The 25,136-nt window shown below is 51.8% G+C and overlaps 1 protein-coding gene across 2 annotated transcripts in view; it reads left to right on the top strand.

The window, feature by feature from the left end:
• The window catches only part of NUP210 (nucleoporin 210), a 106,462-nt gene that overhangs the window by 46,870 nt on the left and 34,456 nt on the right, over nt 1-25,136 (top strand). For both annotated transcript variants that reach the window (XM_027585069.2, XM_027585070.2), the window contains exons 14-20: nt 160-305; nt 8,874-9,095; nt 11,336-11,509; nt 17,349-17,541; nt 18,000-18,106; nt 19,931-20,035; nt 20,127-20,228. In XM_027585069.2, coding sequence (XP_027440870.2) covers nt 160-305; nt 8,874-9,095; nt 11,336-11,509; nt 17,349-17,541; nt 18,000-18,106; nt 19,931-20,035; nt 20,127-20,228 — 1,049 coding nt within the window. The remainder of the gene's footprint in view (nt 1-159; nt 306-8,873; nt 9,096-11,335; nt 11,510-17,348; nt 17,542-17,999; nt 18,107-19,930; nt 20,036-20,126; nt 20,229-25,136) is intronic.

A 25,136-nucleotide genomic window follows, 5' to 3' on the forward strand; every position in this document is an offset into this window, starting at 1 on the left:
TATGCTATGTGTATTTTTAGTATGGGACTTATACTTCAAATTTTTAAGTTGAAAAAATTAGATTGTGTATCAAGCCCAGGATGAAGGAGGGGCTCTCAACCTGTCATGTTTTTCCAACAAAGGCAAGTTCACGGTGACCGTTTGGCCCTCTTCTTACAGGGAGGCTGCAGCCAGGATCTGAGCACTGCAGTGGGGTCAAGGTGAGAGCAGAGGTCCAGGGCTACACCACACTCCTCGTGAGCTACAGACATGGCCACATCTACCTGAGTGCCCGGATCACCATCGCTGCCTACCTGCCCCTCAAGGTGAGCCTGGGGTCCCTGCCCTCCGCCTCCTCCCCTGATGCCAGTAATTCATTTGCTCTGGCAAATTTGTATTAAAACCCCGACTGGTCAGAATAGCTTTTGGAATAGTTTCCGCTCCCTCTTGTCTGGATTCAGGAAGGAGCTTGAAGGAGCAGAGCCTTCCTGATGGCAGACGGTGATTGCTAACTGTTTGTGGATGACATGCTCTCTGTAGAGATCTAGACAGGAGGGCTTCTGGTCCACTCCAGAGCTGTCCTGCCGGGTCTCCATGGAACCCTAGGATGGCATGTGGTGCAGATTCTGGGGTCTGGGAGATGCGGGTCAGGTCTGGATTTTGCTGTCTGCCTGCCATCAGGCAACCAGCTGGTATGTGAGTGCCCCTTTGTCCATCTGTGGCCCAGAGGCAGCTAAAGCCTCTGCAGCTCAGAGCTCACTGCCTTGGCTTTGACACTGACTCCCCAGTTTGAATCCAGGTCTGACACCAACTCTGTGGCATTGGCTAACTTAATTTTCTGGGCCTCTCATTTCCCTGCCTATAAAATGAGGCTAATACAACACCTAAACTGTAGGGTTGTGGTGAGGAGAAACTGAGCTAATGAATGAAATGGACTTAGAACAGTGCCTGGAAGGTAGTGAGTGCTCAGTAGGGTTAGTTACTAAAATGCAGATAAAAGAGAACCAGACCTCCTCCCAAGGTCTGGGAGGGATCACACAGCAGCAGCCCCATCACAGGATGGCAGACCTAATGAGAACCCTGCCTCTAATAGGCTCAGGGAGGGTGAGTTGGCTCCTCCTGAAGGGGAGGGTGAAAGGGTTGTCCTGGGGGGGCCTTCCACCAGCTTCCAGGCTGGACCAATCAGGGCCGCCTTTCTCTGATGCCCAGCGTCAGTCTCTAGGACAGCTCTGGTCCCCTTGGTTTGTGGTGACAGGTTTTCTTCCCCCCTCACGCATTGGAAGCAGGGTCAGTGAGGTTAGAGCCTTTTACCTCTGAACCCCTAGTCCTAAGCATAGTGCCTGACACAGAAGAGACAACCACCAAGGGTTGGTTTTATGTTTTTTTTTCATTGAGGTATAATTGACATGTAACATTATATTAGTTTCAGGTGTACATTGTAATGATTCATATTTGTATACATTGTGAAATGGTCACCACAGTAAGTCTAGTTAATATTCATCACCATTCGTAGTGCCAGATCTTTTTCTTGAGATGAGAACTTTTCAGATCTACTCTTAGCGACTTGCAAATATGCAACACGGTATTATTAACTCTAGTTACCATGCTGTACACAGCATCTCCATGAGTTATGTATTTTATAACTGGAAGTTTGTACCTTTTGACTCCCTTCACCCATTTGCTGCCCCATGCCCCTCTCCAGCAACCACCAATCTGTTCTCTGTATCTGTGAGCTCTTTTTCTCTTTTAGATTACAGTGAGATCATACAGTATTTGTCTTTCTCTGACTTATCTCACTTAGCACACTGCCCTCAAGGTCCATCCATGGTGTTGCAAATGGTAGGATATCCTTTTTTATGGTTGAATAATATTCCTGTGTATGTGTGTGTATCACATCTTCATCCATTCATCTGTCACTGAACACTTAAGTTATTTCCATGTCTTGGCTATTGTAAATAATGCTACAATGAACAGGGGAGTGCAAATATCTTTTTGAGTTAGTGTTTTCATTTGCTTTGGTTAAATACCTGGAAGTGCATATTTTTTGAGAAGGGTTGTTTTATTTAGAATCAATGAGTGGGCAAATGTGTCCAGGCTTACCAGCCAGGACAGAAACCAACATCTCCTGACCTCTCCCCCCCACACCACCACCAAAATCTATATGAACACCTTTTCTGCACCAGTCCCTGCTCTAAACCTTAGGGATACATCAGTGCAGAAAACACAGAGAAATTTTTGTCCTCATGAATGGACATGCTGGTGGAAACGGAGGTAGAGACAGATGGTAATAGACCAGTGCTTACCATGGAAAAAGTGAAGTAGGAGAGGGTAATAGGGGGGGTAAAGAAGGGAGGATGGCAGTTTAAAATTAGGAAGTCAGGATCCCCTTCCTCATCAGGAAGCTGTGATAGGGCTCAGAGAACAGGATTCGAGAGGATTGGCAGCATTCTTTTTTTTTCTTTCAAGATTTTATTTATTTGAGAGAGAGAGAGACAGCGAGAGAGGGAACACAAGCAGGGGGAGTGGGAGAGGGAGAAGCAGGCCTCCTGCCGAGCAGGGAGCCTGACACGGGGCTCGATCCCAGGACCCTGGGATCACGACCCGAACCGAAGGCAGACGCTTAATGGCTGAGCCACCCAGGCGCCCCGGATTGGCAGCATTCTTGAGGAACCCCTGCCGTAGCCTAAGGTGGAGTTTCCCTTGGACCCTGGGGAGGAGGTTCTTCAGGGCTCTTCCTTGGTGTTTGCTCCAAATGACCAGACACCCTATTTATCTAGGGTGTATGGCTGAAATATCAGAGGCCACTGACTGAGCTCACTGTCCCAAGGTGGGATTAAGGGTGAAGATAATATAGACATGTCCCCAATCAAGGCTTCCTAACTGGACACATTATAGGAGAAGGATATAGATGTTTTCTTTTATCTTTCTTCTGTCTTGATAACTATTAAGATCAGGTTTGTTTACGCATAACAAAATCTAAAACAATAGCTTAGCCAATAGAGGGTTTATTTCTCTTTCACATGAGAGCCTTCACATGGGGCTAGTGTGGCAGCTCATAGTCATCAGGGACCCAGGTTTCTATCTTTCACCATTTTAATATGTGGCTTTCATCCTCAAGTTTGCCTTATAGTCTAAAATGGCTGCTGGAGCTCCAGCCATCACATCTGCATTCCGATGTAGCTAGAAGGGGAAAGAGCTCTCCTCCCAGCTGAGTTAGTTTCTTCTAGTAACCTTGTCAGAAGTTTAAAGGAACAGTTTCTACCTGTATCTCATTTGCCAGAACTTAATCCATTGGGCACACCTATCTTCAAAAGAGGCTGGGAAATATTTTAACTGGACACTTACTTACCCTAACAAAATGTGGTCCTTCCTCTAAGGAAGAGAGGAGTGTGGAAACTGGGAAAGCAACTCGCAATGACTGTTTGCTTGTCCATTTACCAGTTTACTCTGCAGATCATTCCTGGGTAGGTACAATCGGTACACAGCCCAGGCTGGGGAGAGAGAGATGTGGGGAGAAATCCCACACTGTGCCCTAGGTGGCCACCGGTCTGTGGGGAAGGCAGGTGCTCAGACAACTGCAGTGAGCATGGTAGAGGGAATGAAGAGCCCCAAGGGGGACAGGTCACCGATGAACACAGAAGTAGAAGGAGGGCCTGCTTGTAGGAATCTTGGCTGGTGAGGACACTAGAAATAGTATACCTCGGGTGACACAGGAGGCTGTGAAGGCTCTCTGGGTCAGATCAAGGAGGTGTTTGAAGGCTGGGTTAGGAGTGGGATATTTATTCTCTTCTTACCTAGCAGTGGACAGTTGGTGAAGGTCAGGGAGGACAAAATCAGGTCCACACGTAAGACGGGCACTACCCGGCCCTGCCCCCCAACGTACATGTAACCTCCTCTATTTGGACGTTGGAGGGGCTTGTGTTTGCCAGCTACCTAATTCCCTCTGCAGTCAGCACCCCAGGTACTCTTCGGCTTCTGTCTACTGCAGGGATTTGGCGTCCCTCAACCCACCTGCAGGTTACTCTCTGGGAGTCCCTAGTGCCTGGATCTGGGGACCTCACCTGGCTCTCCATTCCTGCAGTGTCAGTATGACTGAACATGATGACCCCTGAGCCTCTGGGACAGCCAGGTGCAGTGGGGCCCTAACTTCTGCCCACCCTGCCCCGCTCCTTCTGTCTCTTGATCCTGGACCAATTGTGAGCATCCCTGCGAGGGGGCGCATGGATGCCGTCTGCTGGAAGTGTAGGCTGTCCTCGCTAAGGGCCTCCTGATGTCTAGGTTCAATCTCTTGTTCTGCAAACCAGGATACGAAGGCCTAGAGTAGAAGTAGAAGTCTTGTCTGAGGTGCAGGGCCCCTCTCCTCTCTGGCCTGGCCAGTTCAAATACCTGTACTTTCACAGCCACCGAGGAGCCTGTACGATTTATGAGTGTCTGTGTTGATTATTAACCTTTCTTCCTGGCACAGGATTCTGTGACACTTTTATGCCTGAATGGGAAGAGAATTACACGTGAAGGTGATAATTCAGTTCTCCAGCTGGTAATTATAGGCCACGCGGTGCCTTTACACAATCCTTCCCTTTGGGCAAAATCCTTTGGCCACGTTTACAGTGACCTGCTTTGCCCACAGCGAAGTTTTGCTGGTTGTAGCATTGAGACTTGGGGAAGAACAGGGCATCGGAGTCAGAACAGAATGGGTGAACTTGCACATGTTTTACTTTGCTGGGATTCATGTTTTCTGTCTATTAAATGAGGATGACAGTTAACGATAATGATGGTTGATAATAGCAAGGGCCATTTATTGAGCATGCGCTGGACATGTATTCAGGGCTTTCGTTCACGTCCCTTGAATCTCTACGGTAATCCCATGAGGCTTGGGTTCTTGTACCCATTTTACTGGATGGGGAGACTGAGCCTTATAGAAGTTAACCTGTTTAAGGTCACATAGTGGACCAGTAACAACTTCATTTTGGTTGTGGAGACAGAAAAAAAATGACTATACGGAAAATGGTGTCACGTAGTGAGAAGGATGGTTGAGCTGGGAAAGGAGGTAGCAAATGACAAGAGGTTCTGTCCTAAGGGGTCAGAGAAGGCCTCTCCAAGGAGGTGATGTTTGAGCAGAGGCCTGAGTGGTGCAGGCTGTGAGGGTGTCTTGAGGAGGAAAAGCGAAGGCCCTGATGATACTTGGCGATTCACGTGCAGAAAAAGGGCTCTTTTGATGGTTTCAAGACCTGGGCATGCAGCAAGGTAGAGTTTGCGGGTGGAGGCGCCCTAGGTTTTTGAAATTTCATATGTGTACACACATGTGCACACATGTGTATGGAGGGGTGCCTAGAGATCTGATATCCAATAGCAAATTCAGGAAAGTGTCCATATTGAAATAAATTTTTTTTCAAAGGACAGAATTCTCGGGGCGCCTGGGTGGCTCAGTCGTTAAGCGTCTGCCTTCAGCTCAGGTCGTGATCCCGGGGTCCTGGGATCGAGCCCCGCATCGGGCTCCCTGCTCCGCGGGAAGCCTGCTTCTCCCTCTCCCACTCCCCCTGCTTGTGTTCCCTCTCTCGCTGTGTCTCTCTCTGTCAAATAAATAAATAAAATCTTAAAAAAAAAAAAGGACAGACTTCTCATTGACGAATGATGCCCTTTCTTTGCTAACGGTTTAGTGTAAGTACCCAACCCAGAGAACCTGTGCCCAATAGGCCTCAGCAGGTCATGTCATGTTGCCTGCCTGCCCCCATCCGGGAGGGTGTGTACATCTTAAAGCTGTCACTCAGATGACTCCCCCTCCATACTGAGATGGTCACCAGCCGGCCGGGGAATTGCTCCGGGTCCAGGACTGCAGGTAACGGCCGAGCGGTCATCAGTCTGTACCTGTGAGGACTTCAGGCTCTTGGCAGTTGGGGGGTAAGGATCCAGCTACCATGGGGGTGAGGGCATGGAAGGAGCTGGGTGGAGGGTCAGGGGCCCTGGTGAGTGGGTCAGTGTAGACTCCCGTGCAGTCTGGCCCTGGTGAGTGGGTCAGTGTAGACTGGACGGGAATCTACACTGACCCTCCTGTCCTTATGACATCCCAGCAACACATTCTGGTCTCTACCTGCAGAGGGGTCTGAGACTGGATGTTCTGCCCAGAGCAGCACGAACACTTAGGGCTTTAAGGATTTCAGGAGAGTAGAGCTTGGGGAAGCCGGACCTGGACGTAACTCTGTATGTTCTAGGCAGTAAACTAAGGATGCACTCAGTGTGTGTTAGCAGTAGCCTCCACATTCCCAGCATGCTGGCCATTCTGAACTAGAAGTGGCCCCTGCCCATGTGGACTCCAGTCTAATGCAGACATGGCACCTGTGTGTATCTGTGCCCACAGCAGACATTGCTAATTGATCCTGGCATCCCTTTTGCCTGAGGCTGATTCCACCCTTAGGAACCAACCCCACACACCCCGACCCGCATCGGGCCAGCTGTTGCAAGGCCATCAGGGTGACAAGTGTTTGCAACTCTCGTTCTGAAAGATGTTGGGATTCGTGAGAGGTTAAGGGATCATTGAGGCCAAGAGTAGGGGACTGGTGCGGGCTTGGTCATAGCAGCATTGCTGTGATCAATCCGTCAGATTGGTCTGTTTCCGTTTCTTCTCAGTTTTAGGGTTTACTTTTTGGTGTGTTTTTTTTTTTTTATTTTGTTCTAATGTATATGTAAGTTGTTCATTTGGTTCCAAAGTTAAACCTATATTAGAAGGATCCTTAGAAGTCTTGCTTCCATCACCTTATATGGGAGTCAGAAATTACACGTGGACTTTCGACGCCTGGTGGGTCAGTGCCTCGAACCCCTGCATTTTTCAAGGGTCAACTGTACATGTAAATATCGAATTGTTATGCTATACCCCTGAAACTAATATAATGTTCTATGCCAATTACATCTCAGTAAAAAAGTGAATAAATTTTTTGAAAAGGGTGCATGTTTCTCTACAGACTCACCAGCAGAGCATGTGCTCAAACTTTTAGATTTTTGCTAATCACATGGTTAAGAAATAGTATCACCGAGTTGTTATAATTTCCTCCAACGTTTTTTTTAAATATTTTTATCTTCTCTACATGGTTTTCCATTTCTCATACAGTTTGCTCACACTGTGGATACAGAAGGAAACTGACACGCCCTACCTTTCATGAGCCCATAGGTTGATGAGGGAGGCAGACACCCAGACCAGTCATTTCCTCTGTGACACGGGGTGAGGGAGCTGTTGGCCCTGGCAGGCTGGATGTCACTGGGTGAGGGAGGAAACAGGGGCTTCTTGAGGGAAGGAGTGGGCAGGGGACCAGGGCAGCAAGCAGCTTCTGTGAGGGCCTAGGGACAGGCTAGTCTGAAGGTGGGACTATGAGAGCTGAGGCCGGGGCACCTGGGTGGCTCAGTCGTTGAGCGTCTGCCTTCGGCTCAGGTCATGATCCCAGGGTCCTGGGATCAAGCCCCGCATCGGGCTCCCTGCTCCATGGGAGGCCTACTTCTCCCTCTCCCACTCCCCCTGCTTGTGTTCCCTCTCTCGCTGTGTCTCTCTCTGTCAAATAAATACATAAAATCTTTAAAAAAAAAAAAAAAAAAAGTGGAGGTAAGGGCCAGGCTGGGAGAGCCCGAATCCCGGACTCACAGAGCCTTTCTTCTGAGGGCAGCTGGGGCTACAAATTGGTCTTGTGCAGGAGTGACATGGTCAGATCTGTGCTTTCGGAAGGGACCTCTGGCCGCTCTTACAGGGTAGAGTAGGGGGTCCAACAGGGAGGCTAGCTGACAAGTAAGGCCTCGGGGCGATCTCAGTGAGACCCTCTGGGGCGGGGGATCAGACAAGCCCCATTAGGGAGCGAGGGAGCAAGGCTGGGGGACCCCGCAGAGGGCCCACTCTCTCTACACCCCTGCTGAGTCTGTGAGGGGAGATGTCCTTGTGCGCAGCAAACCTCATCTTTCCGGAGGTGCTGCCCCCGTCCCTGCTGTTCCCCACAGACCCTCAGTTCAGCCACTGTCCCATGCAGGGCAGCCCCGGGACCCTCAGCACAAAGATCGTGAAAGCGGATGAGAGCTTTTTGTAAAAATTAATGTAATTCATCCTTCCTTTATTGGGTACTTTTAGGACTTAGTGTTCACTCTCTCCTTCAACCGGTAATGATTGAGCACCGACTGTGTGCCAGGCACTGTTCTAGGTGCTGAGAACAAAACAGGCAAAAAAGCCTTGCCCCCCTGAAGCTCCTCTGTAAGTTACAGAAAGTGTGGGAAACTCAGTGGAGTAAAGAGGAAACAAATCGCCAGCAGGGACAGGCCATCTGCTGTTGCTCTCCTTCCTCTGGTGTATTTCTTTGTAGGATTGCTTTATGCTTTTTAAAACAACATAGTTGTGATCACACTACACAGTCAGTGTTGTACCCGGCTCTTCGTAAATAACTGCTTTAGGGACCCGCATCACCTCCTGTGGCATGGATGGACCACATTTAGTTAACCAGCCCCCCGTTGTGGATTTTAGATTGTTGGCCCATGATTTGCTATAATAAGTAAGAGTGTAATGAATGTCTCCTTGTGCGTGAACTTGTTTCTCTCCTCCTTGTTCTGTCATTAGGTTAGATTCTGGAAGAGAAGTTCTCGGGTTCAGGGGCTCCGGATATTTTCAAGGGTTTTACCCATGATTTTACAGAAGAGGCAAATCAATTTGCCTCCCACCCCCAGCAGTATATCAGAATGGGCACACAGTTCTTCCCGGAGCACTCATAGGCCTTTGGATCTTGACGACAATCCGGTGTTGATGAGCAGACCAAATTCCAAAGAGGGGTTGGGGCTTGTCTGACCTCCACAGGGGCAAGCTGGCAGCGGGCCAAGGCCTCCCCTGCACGTGCCTTCCAGAGGAATGCCAACTCTCCTTTTTTCTCCCACAGCCGGTGGATCCCTCCTCTGTTGCCTTGGTGACCCTTGGCTCCTCAAAGGAGATGCTGTTTGAAGGAGGTCCGAAACCCTGGGTCCTCGAGCCTTCCAAGTTCTTCCGGAACATCACCTCCGAGGACACAGACAGCATCAGCCTGGCTCTGTTGGGGCCCTCTACCTCCCGGAATTACCAGCAACATTGGATCCTCGTGACCTGCCAGGCCTTGGGCGAGCAGGTGAAAGGGCTGTCACCCCTAGACCCATCTTGTCCAGAGGGAGGGATGTAAAGTCCCGTTCCCTGAGTACCCTGCTGTGTTTACAGCACCGTTTCACAGACAGGCAAGCTGAGGATCAGTGAAGTGGCATGACTGAGTGGATAGGCAGGTTGATCGGCGTGTAGCACTTGGGGACCTACACGACAGCTTTGCTAGAGCTAGCTCCCTTTCCACCGCTGGGGTGACCTCTTCTTTCTCGGGGTTTCATCATTGCCCACCACCAAATTGGGGGATGGGACGAGACCGGGGGAGGGGTCACAGTCAGAGGTCTTCAGGGTCAGGCAGATAGTATTAGTGAGCAAGATTTCAGCCCAGGTTTGGCAGATCTTCTTGGTGTTTCAAGATAAGCCAGGAATCTCAATTTTTTTTTTTATGTGAAATCCCTCAATTTTTGTTTTTTTGCAATGCTGAAAACCAAAGAAATTCGGAGACTGGGTGGACCAAACACAACATGTCTACGACCTGAACTCTCGTGGGGCTAGCATGGGCTGGAGAAAGCAGCAGCGCACCCAGCCGGCGCCCCGTGGCTGCCACTCTGGAGGCTCAGCGCCGAGTGCTCATTTTGCTGCTAGTAGGGATCTCACCCCCAATCACAGGGTGCCCCGGAGCCGGGAAACAAAAAGCAAGGTGGGAGGGCGGGGGGATCAGGAGGGGTAGGAGAGAGCCCACGTCTTCAGGGAAGGGGGGAATGCCCTTGCACATGCAGTGGGGCAAAGAACATCGGCTGACGCCAAAACACACACATGCACACCACCCAAGGTACCCTTGTGAAGCGTGCCACACCCAGACTGCCTTGGTGTGAGCAGGAAGGATGCACAGTGAAAGCCCCTGATACCTACTGGCTTTGGTTTAAAAAAAAAAAAAAGTTAATAAGAAAATATTTTTTAAAGAATTAAATAAGAAAAATGAATAAGAGAATAAAGCGTCTCCCCCCTGGCTCGGCTTGGTCATCTGTGTCCCTGCTGGGCCATAGGAGTTGGCCCTCTGAGCAGAGGCGCCTCCGGGCTCCTCCCACTCCATGCCCTGTGCCTCGCTCCCTTGGGGTCATTGCGGTGGAGGCCGAGGGCCTGCAGGTCAGCGTGGAAACCACCCTTTGTCCTGCCTTGTGGTCAGGGAATGTGAGGGGCTCTAAGACCCGACCACTGGGTCCTACAGAAGCGTGAGTCATTTGAGGGGTCCGGGGTGCTTCCTTGGGATGGGTCATTAGCTGGGGTGCTCGCAAAACTCAGGCCTAGGCTTGATTTCTGAGGTCTCAGCTCTAAAAGCAGACTTAAATTTCCCTCTTTTTTTTTTTTTTTAGTTTTATTCATTTATTCATGAGAGTCAGAGAGAGAGAGAGGCAGAGGCAGAGGGAGAAGCAGACTCCCCGCCTAGCAGGGAGCCCGATGCGGGACTTGATCCCAGGACCCTGGGATCATGACCTGAGCCAAAGGCAAATGCTTAACCATCTGAGCCACCCAGGCGCCCCTAAATTTCCCTCTTTTGTTGCATCTTTAATTGTGGCCTCTGCAGCAGCCAAGTGAACTTCTCTCAGAGAGGAGGAGGGCGTGCGGGCTGAGGCCCCTACACATCCGTCTGCCGTGCAGGCCTCTGTCCATCAGCACACACCCTCCCACACCTGCACCTCATTGTAAGGGATCTTCCAAGTCTGTGTGGGCTCCTCATTTGAAAACCCACAGGCTTGGGCGCCTGGGTGGCTCAGTTGGTTAAGCGACTGCCTTCAGCTCAGGTCATGATCCTGGAGTCCCGGGATCGAGTCCCACATTGGACTCCCTGCTCAGCGGGGAGTCTGCTTCTCTCTCTGACCCTCTTCCCTCTCATATTCTCTGTCTCTCATTCTCTCTCTCTCTCACATAAATAAATAAAATCTTAAAAAAAAAAAAAGAAAGAAAACCCACAGGCTTGGGAATTCGCTCCTACAACTATGGGATCCTTGGAGGGTCCCAGGAAGCTGTGAGGCATCACCGCAGTGGTTCAGCCAGCATTTGTAAAGGACACTAGAGCCCCTGTCTGAAGGCCTCTTGCATGTTGAGAGAGCACTCCCCCCACATAGGTCACTGCACCCTTGTAAGCCCCTGGTGGTGCAGGTCTCAGCTGCCCATTCTACAGAGCAGCAAACTGAGTCTGAGGGAGCTGGGTGGTGAGGCCGGGCTCACGGTGGAGCAGGCACTCAGACTCGGACTGCTCCTCTGCTCGGCCAGGTCATTGCCCTCTCGGTGGGGAACAAGCCCAGCATCACCAACCCCTTCCCTGCGCTGGAGCCCGCCGTGGTGAAGTTCGTCTGCGCCCCACCCTCCAGGCTCACCCTGACCCCCGTCTATGCCAGCCCCCAGCTCGACCTGTCGTGTCCGCTGCTGCAGCAGAACAAGCAAGTGGTAAGTGAGCAGTTCTCGGGGAGGGCGAGGGGGCAGCACTGCTCTCTTGCCTCCATGCTCAGCAGCCCCTGTTCAGGGCCTGCCCCTCGTCAGCTTTTACATATCGGGGGGCTGAAGGCCCAGAGAGGCGAGGAGCTCACCTGGAGTCACAGTTGCTCGTGGCAGTGCCAGGTGGAGGTAGGGCGCCTCTGGTCCCAGACTCGGCCCCCTCTCTGTGTGGCACTTGGCAGTTGGTAAAATCTCGCTAACTTCTGTGACTTGGGGACCTTGAGGTGGGGCTGTGGCCTGTGGGCAGTGTGTGTGCGGTCAGAGTGGGGGCTGCTAAAGAGGGGTGACCAGCTGCAGCATTCTCCATGAGTGAGGGGAACGTAGAGGGGCTGTGTTTCAAACGTAAACGTGGGTGGGGGAAGAAAATCACTTGGGGGTTGCTCTGACAAGCAGGGATAGAAGGTGAACCCCACAGGTCTGGTCCCCTTGGGCTTGCAGCTGGTCTAGACCCCCAGCCAGGACCCTCAGAGGCCAGACGACAGATGTAGAGGACTTTGAAGCCCTCCTGTTCAGGGTCAGGGATACCAACACCTGCCCAGCCAGCCTAGCCCCCAGTCCCTTCTCAGAGGTGGAGACTGAGCAGGCTGCTTTTCCCTCATTCCTTCAACATGTATTTGTCCAGCACCTTCTGTGTGCTGGGCACAGAGCCCTGGGTTCGAGAATACAGAGTACTCAGGACAGGTGAGTCACCTGGAGGGGACAGGAGACCAGGAGGCCTACAGATAGTTGACAAGAAGGGCAGAAGGTGGGAAGGGCTGTGGAGCGAGGGAGGTGGTACAGGATACCTACCAGTGGAGGCCACATCAGGCGGACGCCTACCATGTCAGGCCCCATGGTCACCGCTAAAAAGAGCTGCAGTAAGGCAAGTGGCGAGCATGTAGAATGGCAAGTGCAAAGGCCCTGAGGTTAGCCTAGGGTCTCTGTGTGCCTGCTGCCCACACGGTAATCAGAATGGTTGTATGTGCCAGGAGCTCTCACCTGTATGCCTCGTTCCCCATCACCCAGACCATCTGGGAGGCCAGGCTTGTTGCATCCCCTTCATGGTTTGCCCACGACGCCTGGAGGCAGGCAGGATCCTGGAGGCAGAACCTAGATCTGCCCAGCTCCAAGTTTTCAGTGCCCCCTCTGTGGCCCCTGCGGCTGCTTCTCTCCTCCCAGCCCTGGCCTTATAATCAGCCCCAAGGCATGTCCCACTGCCCTCTGCCCTGCTGGCTTCTGAGGGGCCCTGTGTCTCCTGGATCCACCTCTAGGGACAGGACACTCTTAGCTCTTTGTTCTTTGCCCTGAGAGGACTCAGTGCCCATAACGGAAGCTTTCTGAAGCTGTTTATGTGGGCAGCCTCTCCCACCGGAGCAGAGAGATTTGGAGTTTGGCTCCCCTGTGGGTGAAGGAGAACAGCTTTGTGTCTGGTCAAAGTACATTTCTTTGAAGCTCTGTGGGGCGTCCCAGACTCCAATGTCTAGGACTTGGAACAGTTCTGCCTGGCTGGCGTGGGACTCTCTGCCTCTCGGCCTCTACATCCCCTGCAAGTTTAGTTAACTTGTCTTCCTCCTGTCCTGGTGGGCTTCTGCCTTCTCCCAGGCTTTCCTGATCGCTCAGCTCTGAGGTACATGGCCGTGGGAGCCCCTCTCTGCCACCAGTGCTGGTCCTTTAAGGGTCACTGCCTCGACAACATCCGGCACAAAGTGAGGATTCTTTGTACCCAGCCTCGGCGCACTCTCCTAACTACCCCACCCATGGCGGCCAAGGTGTACCTACCTGTGAGGAGAACCGGCTCTGAGCCTAGAGCTGCTCTGGAGGCTTGTCAGCACGAAGCCGCGTTCACCCCTAGCTGCGGCCTGGGTGTTGGTGGCAGGGAGCAGATGGCTGTCATTCCCAAGCTGAAAATCTGTGTGTTCAGGACTTAATTCTTCTCCCTGATCTGGGGGGCTCTTGAGATGAAAGTCCTGAAAGCTACACATTTTAAACCACTTTCATGTATTTAGCACATTATCCCTAAAGAATATAGTCATGCTATGTCTGGACTCTTCTGGAAAACCTGGCCTCTCGGTCCACTGGATGTGACGCCAGGAGTCAGGCAGCAGCTCACATCCGTAGGGACTGATGGCTGGCTCTGAATTCCTCCTTGAATGACCTGGGTGACAGCAGTCTCCTAGGATTATAGGGGACAGACATGAGTGGACCGAAGGTGTTCAGAATGGTAAATGTTACACTTCTTAACTTATTCTCTGCTTAGACCTGGCCAGCAGCTTCTCATTCCCCCAGAGCAAAAGCCAATCCCTTTCTGTGACCTGCAATCCCAGAGTCCTGGGCCCAATTAATCTCCCCCCACCTGCTCCACCCGTGCTGGGGTGCCCCGTCATGCTGTGAGCACCCCGGAACATGCCCTTTGTGCATCCCCGACTTGCTCTTCCCTCTGGCTTGACTTCTCTCGTCTCCTGTGCCCCCAGGCCTCCCCCTCCCTGCCTCCTTCACCTCTTGAGGGTACTTTATTCAAATGTTACCCCTTGGAAGGGTGTCCTCAGTCTTTAGACCTTACCGAAAGTTTTTCCCTTCCCTCAACATTTCATATTCTGGTTCCCTTCTCCCCCTGCCCCTGAGCTGTTAACATCATCCAATGCTGTAGAATTTACGTGTTTATTTCCTTCTTTTTGAGTCTCTAGAAGAGAGCCCTGCTCATGGTAGGTAGTAAGGTGATGGACAAATGAGGGCGCAGGGTGCTCGTTCCTGTGTCTTCTGCCCCTGACTTTTTTTTTTTTTTAAGATTTTATCATTTATTTTGGCAGAAAGGAGAGAGAAAGTGTGTGTGAGCGCATAAGCAGGGGGAGTGGGAGAGGGAGAAGCAGGCTTTCCCGCTGAGCAGGGAGCCTGATGCGGGGCTCGATCCCAGGACCCTGGGATCATGACCTGAGCCGAAGGCAGATGCTTAACGACTGAGCCACTCAGGCGCCCCTCTGCCCCTGACTCTTGAAGGCCCAAATGCCCGGAGAAGCCAAGTGGGGTGCTGCTAAAGGAAGGGGGCTGGCAGTAGGGGAACCAGGGGCTACTGACCTGGAGAGCAGGTGACCCTCCGCAGGACAGCCTGCCCCTCTCAGCTCCAGCCCCTTCAAGCCCAGGCTGGCCAAACCTTTTCATTTTCAAAGAAAAAAAACCAGGCAGATCGATGGGCATCTTCCTTGTCCTCACACGCTGGGCACTTGCCAAGTGAGCTGTGTCTGACCGTCTGTTGGCTGTGACCTCTGGGTCAGCGCAGGTTGTCTCCCTTGACTGAAAGATGACAGGCAGTGGAGCACAGCTCTGAATGGACTTGTGCGTGTTGTAGATCTCACTTGCCAGGAAATAATGGACCTCAGACAGAATCGCTGGGCCATCCATCAGGCCTGGAGTTGCGGAGCTGTGAGCCACTCGGGCATGGCCCCTGCGATTTATGATCTCACTAGGGGACCTTGAGAAAGATATATCCCTGCCATGCATCCTGGGTGTAGTATCAATTTAATTTTATACCTCTTCAAAGCCAGAGGCCACCCAAGATGTATTTGCAGAGTAAATTATGGGTGAGGCCAGACACCAGCACAGAGCTGACCGGTCAGAGTGACAAAGTGGAACCCGACTCCAGCCTGACCCCAGTCCTTGGCTCGGGTTGTCCTGTGTTCAGCTCACTGCAGCTGAGCACCAGTTGCGTGCCGGGAGACTGATTAGCCAGGGCTTGCCTGGAGCCCCCGCCCGACTGGTGCACCGGGGAGAGGCCACACAGTCAGGGGAGGCTGCACACTCACAGAGGAGGGCCTGTAGGCTCTAAAATTAGACTGGCAGAGTTCCCAAAACCTGTCTGACCTTGGGCAAGTTGCTGAATGTCTCTGAGTCTCAGCCTTCCTGTTTGTAAAATGGGGATAATATTGTTGCCCCAAAGGCCTGTTGGAAAGATCCAAGCATGCTTGGCACAGGGTGTTAATGTCATTCCCTGGGAGCACAGCGGGAGGGAAGGGCATTAGTTTTCCACCCAGGTTGCTTCTAGAGGAAAGAGCGGGGCATCTAGAAAATGCCACTTCTTGTCCCTGCCCAGAGTCAACAGCTCCTGGCTGGAATCCAGAATTGTTAAAAAAAAAAAAAAAAAATCCTTTGCATCCCCAGGGGATTATGCTGACCTGAGTTTAAAATATGCAGCATGCTTTGGTTCGGTGTTTGGGGGCAAGAGAGCTAGAAGGAGCTGGGGAAGAGCCCTCCTGGCGCCCGTCAGGAGTTCGGGGACAGCCTCAGTCTGGATAGGTGAGGCTAGGCTGCAGTAACAAGCACCCCCAGATCCCAGTGCCTTCCCACAGCACAGTTCACTTCTCCCTCTTGCCACATGTGCATCACGGTGGTGGGGGACCGGGCTTCGTGTCCCTGTTCTCTTCCTTCTGAGACACAGTTGGTGGGACAGCCACCGTGTGGAACATGGCCAGAGAGAAGGAGAGCCTGGCAGATCGCTTTGCCCTGGAGGCATTTTAAGTCAGTTTCCCCTTTCACTGGTCAAAGTGAGTGACACGGTCACTCCTAACTGCAGGGGCCTGAGAAGTAGAGCCCTGGTTTCTGGACCCATGCCTGGCAGAGAACCGGACACACTGGTGACCACTGCAAGTGACTGCCCATTTCCCGACTTGCACGTTTGTTTTAGTGAGCCGGGCTCTTTAAAACGATCTCATACAACCCTTACTTAAAATGGAGTCCTGGGAGGTGGGTTCTGTTCTGATGCCCACTTCACAGACGGAGGAGCTAAGGCTCTGGAAGGTGAGCAGCTTGCCTGGGTGGTGAGAGGTCGAGGTTTGAGTCCAGGCAGTGGAACTCTGATGTCTATGTGCTTAGGGTCCCTGCTTTGCTCCCTGCCCCGCCTGCCCCCTTGCCAACCGGGCAGGGAGCGGAGGGGATGAACCAGCATCTGGGAGGAATGAGACCAGCTTGGCGTGGGTTCTGAGGATTTGCTTCGGGAGCAAGAGGTAGTGGTAGAGTGGTTGTAATTCAGGGTTTGGAACTGAATCCTGAAGGTGTACCATTCATTTGCTGAGTCGCCTTTGATTTGTTCCTTTCCTTCCCTGGGACTCTGCTTCCTCACCCTTAATATGGGGATGACTCCTCCCATCTCACTGGGATATTTAAGGATCGGGTGAGAACTTGGCTCCAAGAGGAGCTTTGCAAGCTGAATGACTCTGGGACATTTTAGAGGTTGTAATTGGGGTTCCTGTTAAACCCTTGGGGGTGGGGGTCATGCTGGAGGAGCTGGGCGTGTATGGGCCAGGGAGGAGGTGGCAAGGATTTGGGAAGGTAAGGCCAGAGAGGAAGCAGAGCAGCCTGGCTATAAGGTGGTGGTGGGAGGGGCTGGGCTCTAGGGCAGGGTCTCCTGACCTTGGCACTCCTGACATTTCGGACCAGATCCTTACTTCTTGAGGGTTGTTCTGTGCATTGTGGGGTGTTAGGTGGCATCCCTGACTTCTACCCACTAGATGTCCATTGCAACCCTTCCCCCCCTGCCCCACGGTTGTGATCATCAAAAAGGCTTTCAGACATCTCCAGGATCATGCTTGGGGGAGCAAACTTTCCCCCCCCGAGGACCACGGGCTGGAGTAAAAGGCCAGGTTGGAAAGGGCTACGAGGCATCTCGACGGCTGGGCAGCATAGTTAGTGACTTGGCCCACCTCATCACCAGGCCCCGGGAGCCCTGAAGGCAGCCAGCCAGGTCCAGGGTGCCCCACGCGGTCAGGAGCAGCTGTGCCTGGTTCTGGGCTTGGCCAGGATGTGGGACTTTTACCTCTTGCAGGTTCCAGTCTCCAGCCACCGCAACCCCCTGCTGGACCTGGCTGCCTACGACCAGCAGGGCCGCAGATTCGACAATTTCAGCTCTCTGAGCATCCAGTGGGAGTCGACCAGGCCCTCGCTGGCCAGCATCAAGCTTGAGCTGCCCATGCAGCTAGTGGCCCGGGGCGATGGGAGCGGCCAGCGGAAGCTGCACGGTGAGCTGGGTGGGGAGCCTGATGACCCAGACCGGGAGTACAGAGTGTAGTGAGACACCAGGTGGACGGAGGGGCGCTGAGGAGGGCTGGTGGCAACTGTGGACCCCACTGGATCCCTCTTTCAGGGCTGGGCGGACAGGCTTGGGCTCAGGGCAGGGGAGTGTCACGTCCCAGCTTGCGCAGATCAACCAGCCTCCGAGACCCACGTGACTCTGAGCCACGCGCCTTCCCAGACCCGTGGGCAGCCAGAAGTTGCAGCCAGCGCAGCTCCCGGAAGCCACACTGTGGCATTTTGCTCAGGGTCTGGTAACTCTTATGGTGCATACACTTGAAACAAACTCGCTTATGTATTTTTAGGACCAGAGATTTAAAACTGCAAGTCGGAAGGAGGGAGGGGCTGCTTCACAGGCAGCAAGGGGGCAAAAACCCGACATCTGTTCTCCTCTCCCTGGACTCAGGTTTGCAGGCCATCTCGGTTCACGAGGCATCAGGGACCACAGCCATCTCCGCCACCGCCACGGGCTACCAGCAGTCCCACCTCAGCACGGCCAGAGTGGAGCCATCGGTATCTCCCCGGGCCCCGGGCAGGGTGTGCCCTCTGCTCCTGCTCACGTCCTGCCCACTGTCCGCACGTCCCGAGCCCCCGAGCCCCCTCCATTCACCAACCCATCCCCAGTCGAGTGCCATGGGCTTACGTGAACTGGGGCCCCTTCCCACTGGCCTCCTGCCTCCAGCACCCCCATCCCCCACGCCTGGCACTTAGGCAGCTGGTGGGATCCAACTTAAAGGTGGTCATCTGGCCCTGGCACCTCGTGGCCCCTGCACACAGCTTTGGGAGCCCCCGTGCTCATCTGTCCTGCCTCTTCTCCCACACAGCCCTGACGTCACACCCCACCCAAGGATGTGCCTCAGTGGCTCGGGCCTCCGTGACTTGGCACCCAGAGTCCCCACTGCCTGGAAGGCCATCTCCCTCCTCCTTTTCAGTCCTCCCCACCTGCTGGCCTCCCCACTCGTTAGTCCCAGCCACAATGTCAGCCTGTCTGCAGAGTGGTCGCTGAGCCCGGGCACTGAGTACCTGCCCCCCCCACCATGGTATAGATGCCCCCCACATACACTGTTGCCACCATCTGCATACACTTGGGTCGAGGCCTGTTGAGTCTTATCTCCCTACCCTAGCATCTCATGGCCCCCCCGCAGAAGCACTGCTTGTGGGTGGCAAGTGGGTACATACGAGGGAGGCATGAGAAGGGCTCCCCAAGAGTGGTCTTGCCTGGATGATCCGCCCCCATGGTGAGGGAGTGGCAGCAGTCAACTTGGGTTTTGTATAGGACGAAGGCAGGAGATGGTGGCTGGAAGGAGAAGGTGGGACTGGGTTCCGGGAGACCCTAAGTGCCAGGATAAGGAGCTTGAAGTTGTCTCCTGGGTAGTGGGGAGCAAGGGAAGCATTTGGAGGGGGTGGGACCCCAGTGGGAGCAGCCCTGAGGCTGGCCTGGGGGGAGGTGGCCCTCAAGGAGCATACCTGTATGCCCCTGGTGGCTCAAGCCCTGGGTCATCTGTCCCCACCTGCACAGGGAGTCCCTTGGCTGTGGGTGGCCTCATGGGCCTCCCCCTTCAGGGCCTCGGCACCTAGGCTCTTTGGCCTGTGGGCTTTTCTGTAGTGATACCACCCACACCTTCACTTCCTTGGTGTCTGCTCACCTGAGAGTCCCCCCCCATCCCTAACCCGCCCCTCAGTGCCTTCACAATCCCCCCCTAAGCTCTGACACAAGTCCTTCATTTACTTTCGCTTCTAATCCTGACCTCCAGTAAATTTGCATCATTGCCGAGGGCAGTTATGGGACCCCCGGGGCAGGCACAGTGCCGGGCATAGGGGAGGTGCTCAAGCATGTGAGTACACAGCAGGTCCTTGCTGGGGTGGGTCCGGCAGTCTCCCTTAAGGTACACGTAGCAGCATCACATACTTGGATGCGTGCACCACCCACGGGGGCAGGGGCCATGCTTGTTTCCTTGGGAGCCCACCGTGAGGACGCCCCTCCACTTAGCACCTTTGCTGCAAGCCCCGGCCCCTCACACACAGCTCCGCAGCTGGTCATCTGCTGTGTGCCCCTGCTTTCCTGGGGGGTGGTGAATCGCCTGCTTCACAGGGCCTGGCAGGTGGGGTGGGGTGCTGGCCTTGGCAGAATTACCGGATGTCTCAAAGAGATGTGGCCTCTTGGCTGGGCTTGGAGCATGATGGTTTTCCCGGGGCCGTGTCCCCAGCGTAACAAGTACTCTGGAGTGACGCCAGGGCCCGGGGTTTCTAGTGCTGCCCTTTCAGGGCTGAAGCCCGTGGGCTGGCCCAGGGTTGGCCCATTGCCTTGAATCTGATGGCACTGCCTTGCCCCTACAGTACGACCCTCTTGTGCCCGTGTCGGCCTCCATAGAACTCATCCTGGTGGAGGACGTGAGGGTGAGCCCGGAGGAGGTGACCATCTACAACCACCCCAGTGTTCAGGTACGGATTCCTTTCCCTGCCACCATGCTACCTGGGTGTGGCCCACGGGGGCCCCCTTGCCTCTGACACCCGGGCTGACCCCTCCTTGCAGACCGAGTTGCACATCAGAGAAGGCTCTGGCTACTTCTTCCTCAACACCAGCACCGCAGACATCATCAAGGTGGTCTACCAGGAGGCCAGGGGCGTGGCCATGGTGAGTGCGGGCCCTGTACCCACGCTCCTTGCAATTCCTCATCTGGGTGGCCTTAGGTTTAACAGAGTGGGTATCTCCAAAGTAAGCACTTGATCACATCGGATGCGATTAGCAAGGTCTTTAGAGTCTGCAGTTCATCATTTGTGAAACTTTCATCCCTTGTGAGCTACCTTTGTGACTTTTGTTCCACGTCCACAAACTACCCACACTGTTAGTTATTAACTAGTGGTTTCTTGTCTGTCAATCTTTTAATTAAAACACGATTATATAAGCAGCACTATAACAATGATAAGGAAGATTGCTTTTGAAAGGTATATCGGCTTTTTCTGTTCTTCCATATTCCTTTCTTGACCCTCTCCCTATTCTGGCAAATACTGACTCAGCTGTGCCCACAGTATGGAAGGATTTAGCATTCTGCGTTTGTCAGGGGTTGCACCCTAAGTTTTTTCCCCCATGTTGCTATGTAGGCTGGCTGATTTTTTAAAAATATATTTTTTAAAGATTTATTTATGTATTTTAGAGAGAGAGCGAGCAGAGGGGAGGGGCAGAGGAAGAGGGAGAGAGAATCCCAAGCAGACTCCATGCTGAGCCTGGACCCTGCTGCAGGGCTCGATCCCACAACCCCGAGATCATGGCCTGAGCCAAAAACAAAAGTCAGACGCCTAACCGAATGTGCCACTGAGGTGCCCCTAGGCTGGCTGATTATTTTTATGTAGTCATTTGTACTTAGCCATTCTCTCTTTATAGAACATTGAGTTGTTTAAATCTTTTTGTTTTTTAAAAATAGCCCCATAGTTACAGCAAAGAGTAAAACCTAACAAACACCAGTATCCTAAATGGCTGCATATCTGCACAATGAGTTATTTTGCAATCCTGCAAACCGAACTTTCTTCAAAATAAACTAACTATGGAATGTGTTGGACCACTACTCTAAGTCATAAATGCAGGCAGCCACGAACAAAGACATGACTCCCAAGTGGCATCATTAAATTGCAGCTCTGCAGTTGCCTTTAGACTACTCCAGAAGTCCATTTCTCTGGTTTGTGACTCAGTGACTATCTTGACACAGGGAGTCACAAAATTATTTGCCTCTGGAGTGGGACAGTGTAAAGTACAACGAGGGACACGAGCAGGGTTCCCAGGGATGAGGAACATACCAGGAAGGCACCCGATGCTTTTAGTGTCAGAGAGTAATAGGGAGTGGTGGGGACTGTGGCAAAGTGGAAAGCAGAGACTGTGTCTAACAGACAGCCACTGTGTGCCGCTAGCTGCCATTTATTTTTATTTTTTAAATTTTATTGTTTTTTAAAAGATTTTATTTATTTATTTGAGAGAGAGCACACATGCAAATGCAAGAGCTGGGGGAGGGGCAGAAGGAGAGGGAGAGAATCTCAAGCAGACTCCACACTGAGCACGGAGCCCAACACAGGGTTTGGTCCCATGACCGGAAGATCATGACCTGAGCCAAAACCAAGAGTCAGATGCTTAACCAACTAAGCCACCCAGGCACCCTGCCTTTTGGGGTTTTTTTTGTTTGTTTTTAAAGATTTTATTTATTTGAGAGAGAGAGAGAGAGAGAGAGCATGAGCAGGGGGAGGGGTAGAGGGAGAAGCAAACTCCCCACCTAGCAGGGAGCCCAGTATGGGGCTCCATCCCAGGACCCCAAGATCATGATCTGAGCCAGAGGCAGATGCTTAACTGACTGAACCACCCAGGTGCCCCACCTTTTGTATTTTTTTAATTAACGTATAATGTATTATTTGTTTCAGGTATACAGGTCTGTGAGTCATCAGTCTTACACAATTCACAGTGCTCACCTTGGCACATACCCTCCCCAATGTCTATCACCCAGCCACCCCATCCCTCCCACCCCCCACCACTCAAGCAACCCTCAGTTTGTTTCCTGAGATTAAGAGTCTCTTACGGTTTGTCTCCCTCTCTGGTTTCGTCTTGTTTCATTTTTACCTCTCTTCCCCTGTGATCCTCTGCCTTGTTTCTTAAATTCCACATATCAATGAGATCATATGATAATTGTCTTTCTCTGATTGACTTATTTCGCTTAGCATAATACCCTCTAGTTCCATCCAGGTTGTTGCAAATGGCAAGATTTCATTTTTGATGGGTGCATAATATGTAGATATATACACACCACATCTTCTTTATCCTTTCGTCTGTCGATGGACATCTGGGCTCTTTCCATAGTTTGGCTATTGTGGACATTGCTGCTATAGTGCACGTGCCCCTTTGGATCACTATATTTGTATCTTTGGGGTAAAAACCCAGTAGTGCAATTGCTGGGTCATTTTTAACTTTTTGAGGAACCTCCATACTGTTTTCCAGAGTGGTTGCACCAGCTTGCATTCCCACCAACAGTGCAGGAGGGGTCCCCTTTCTCTGCATCCTCGCCAACACCTTTCGTGTCCTGACTTGTTAATTTTAGCCATTCTGACTGGTGTGAGGTGGTATCTCATTGAGGTTTTGATTTGGATTTCCCTGCCTTTTGTTATTTTTAATACCAGCTTTATTGTGGTATAATTCACATACTGTACATTTCGCCTATTTTAAGTGTACAAGTCAGTGGTGTTTAGTTGACTCATAGACAGGTGCATCCAGGACATTTTCATCACCTCAAAAAGAAACCCATACCCTCTAGCTATCTCCTCCCTGTTCTTACACACAGACACAAAAGAGTACTCGATTTTGTCATATGCTTTTTCTATGTCTCTTGAAATGATGATGTGGTTTTTGTTTTCTATTCTGTTGATACGACGTATTGCATTAATTGCCTTTTCAGACGTTAAACCAACCTTGCGTTTCTGGGGCAAATGCTACTTGATCATGATATATAATTCTTTTTACATGTAACTGGAAGATGTTTGCTAGTATTTTGTTGAGTTTATGCTCATAGTCCTAAGAGACACTTGTCTGTGCTTTTCTCTCCTGTGATTTCTTCATCTGGTTTGGGTATCAGGGTAGCATCAGCCTCACGGAATGACTTAGCAGTGTTCCTTCTTATTTTTGGAAGAGTTTGAGCAGAATTGGTAATAAGTACTCTTAAATATTGGGTAGAATTAACCAGTGAAGCCATCAGAACGTGATCTGCTCTTCCTGGGCGGTTTTTTGATTACTAATTCAGTCTCTTCGTATGTTACAGGTCTACTCACACTGTTTCTTTTTGAGTCCATTTTGGTAGCTTGGGTCTTTATAGGACAATTCAGGTTTTTTGCTTTTTGGTTATTTGTTTTCACATTTTTTTACATCCCTCGTCAGTGATTGACCTTGGTCTTTACCTGTCTGTGGAGAGGCTTTCTCCTGGTTCAGTCCCTCGGTGAAGGGTGAGGAAGCATGTCATAATACTCCTGTTCTTCCCAGGGGCAGTCTCAACTGGCAGAACCCCTTAGGTGTGTTGCCATAAATCAGAGCAAGAAAACACTGTCTCTTAGCACTTGGGAACAAGTGTGTGTTGTTAGAGACAGCATGAGGGTTGCTAGAAGTCTGAGATCATAGGAAGCTGTCCCCAGAGCATTTTTGTTCCCTTTATAAAAGAAAGAATAATTCCCTGGCCATCCCTCCTGCCATGTAAATGAGTGTTCACTGTCACATCCTTCATATTAAAAGGAAGAGCTCAAATCATAAATAATTCTGACTGCTTGAGACGTGCCTTGCTTTGCTTTACTTCTGGGGATTAAAAAAGAACTCCCCTGTTATTAACAGGGCGCCTGCATGGCTCAGTTAGTTAAGCGTCTGCCTTATGGCTGGGGGCACGATCCCAGGGTCCTGGGATCGAGCCCCATGTCAGGCTCCCTGCTCAGCGGAGAGACTGCTTCTCCCTCTCCCTCTGCCCCTCCCTGCCGCTGGTGCTCTCTCTCTCATGCTCTCTCTCTTTCTCTCTCACATAAATGAATAAAATCTTTAAAAAAAAAAAAAAAAAGAACTCCTGGTTGTCAAGAAGAGAGAAGCTTCAAGTTGAGAAAAATGTGTACAGTGCCAACAATACTTGGGGACCCCTTGACTCACATTTACCTCGCCCTTACATTTTGAGTGAGCCTGGAGGATGGGCCTGCAGCCAGAGAGAGAACTCTCCTCCAAGAACAAGAGCTTCTAAGAGCCCGTGTTCGACTGGGCTGCTTCTATAGATAGTGACTGCCCGGTCTCTGGAGGCAGCCAAATAGGAGCTGGGACACTTGTCTGGAAGACTCGGGATTTCAACATCAGGGTCAAGTTTCCCCAGACCTTGAGCCCCTGTTCAGTCCCACAATGCTGCAGTTCTAGGTTTATCTCTGTGCCGTCCCCGTCAGCAGCAGATGGTAGGCTTCTCCAGTCAAGACAAGTATATGTGTCCCCATTCTACAGAGGGTCCCAGCGAGAGCCACAGCAGTTCTGTGGTTGTGGGCTGGCCCTTGCTCATGTGTCTCATCCCACCATGGCTCTTGTGGAGTGGGACAGAGCGCCCAGGGCAGGCACGACCCCCAGGACAAGCCAAGCACTATGGGAAGCACCAGCAGCCTCCCATGGGGCAGACCCCACAAGGTGTGTTTAGGAGGCACCTTGACCCCTGGGGTCTCTGCCTCCCATCGGCTTGGGCCTGTGCAGAGACCATTGCACCTCACGGTGGAGATTGGGTTCTGGTTTCCTCTGCCTCTTCTGGAACCTGCCGGAGGAATTTTTCATGGAGCATTGACAATCGGTGACAGATCCTAGCAGCTTCGCTCAGACAGTTGTTTCTGAAGGACGTTTACACATTTCTTTGGCATTTTCCTGCTGCTAATTAGCAACATTCTCATTTCCCTTAATCACAGAGATGAGAAAGCCCACAGCAGTTCTTCAATTAGCTCATAGAAAATGTTTCTTTCTTTCCTATTGATACACATTCGGGATACAAGAGTGGCTCCTGGGTGTGTTTCGGCT

Source organism: Zalophus californianus, chromosome 1 (assembly GCF_009762305.2).
Source record: "Zalophus californianus isolate mZalCal1 chromosome 1, mZalCal1.pri.v2, whole genome shotgun sequence".
NCBI classification, from domain to species: Eukaryota; Metazoa; Chordata; class Mammalia; order Carnivora; family Otariidae; genus Zalophus; species Zalophus californianus.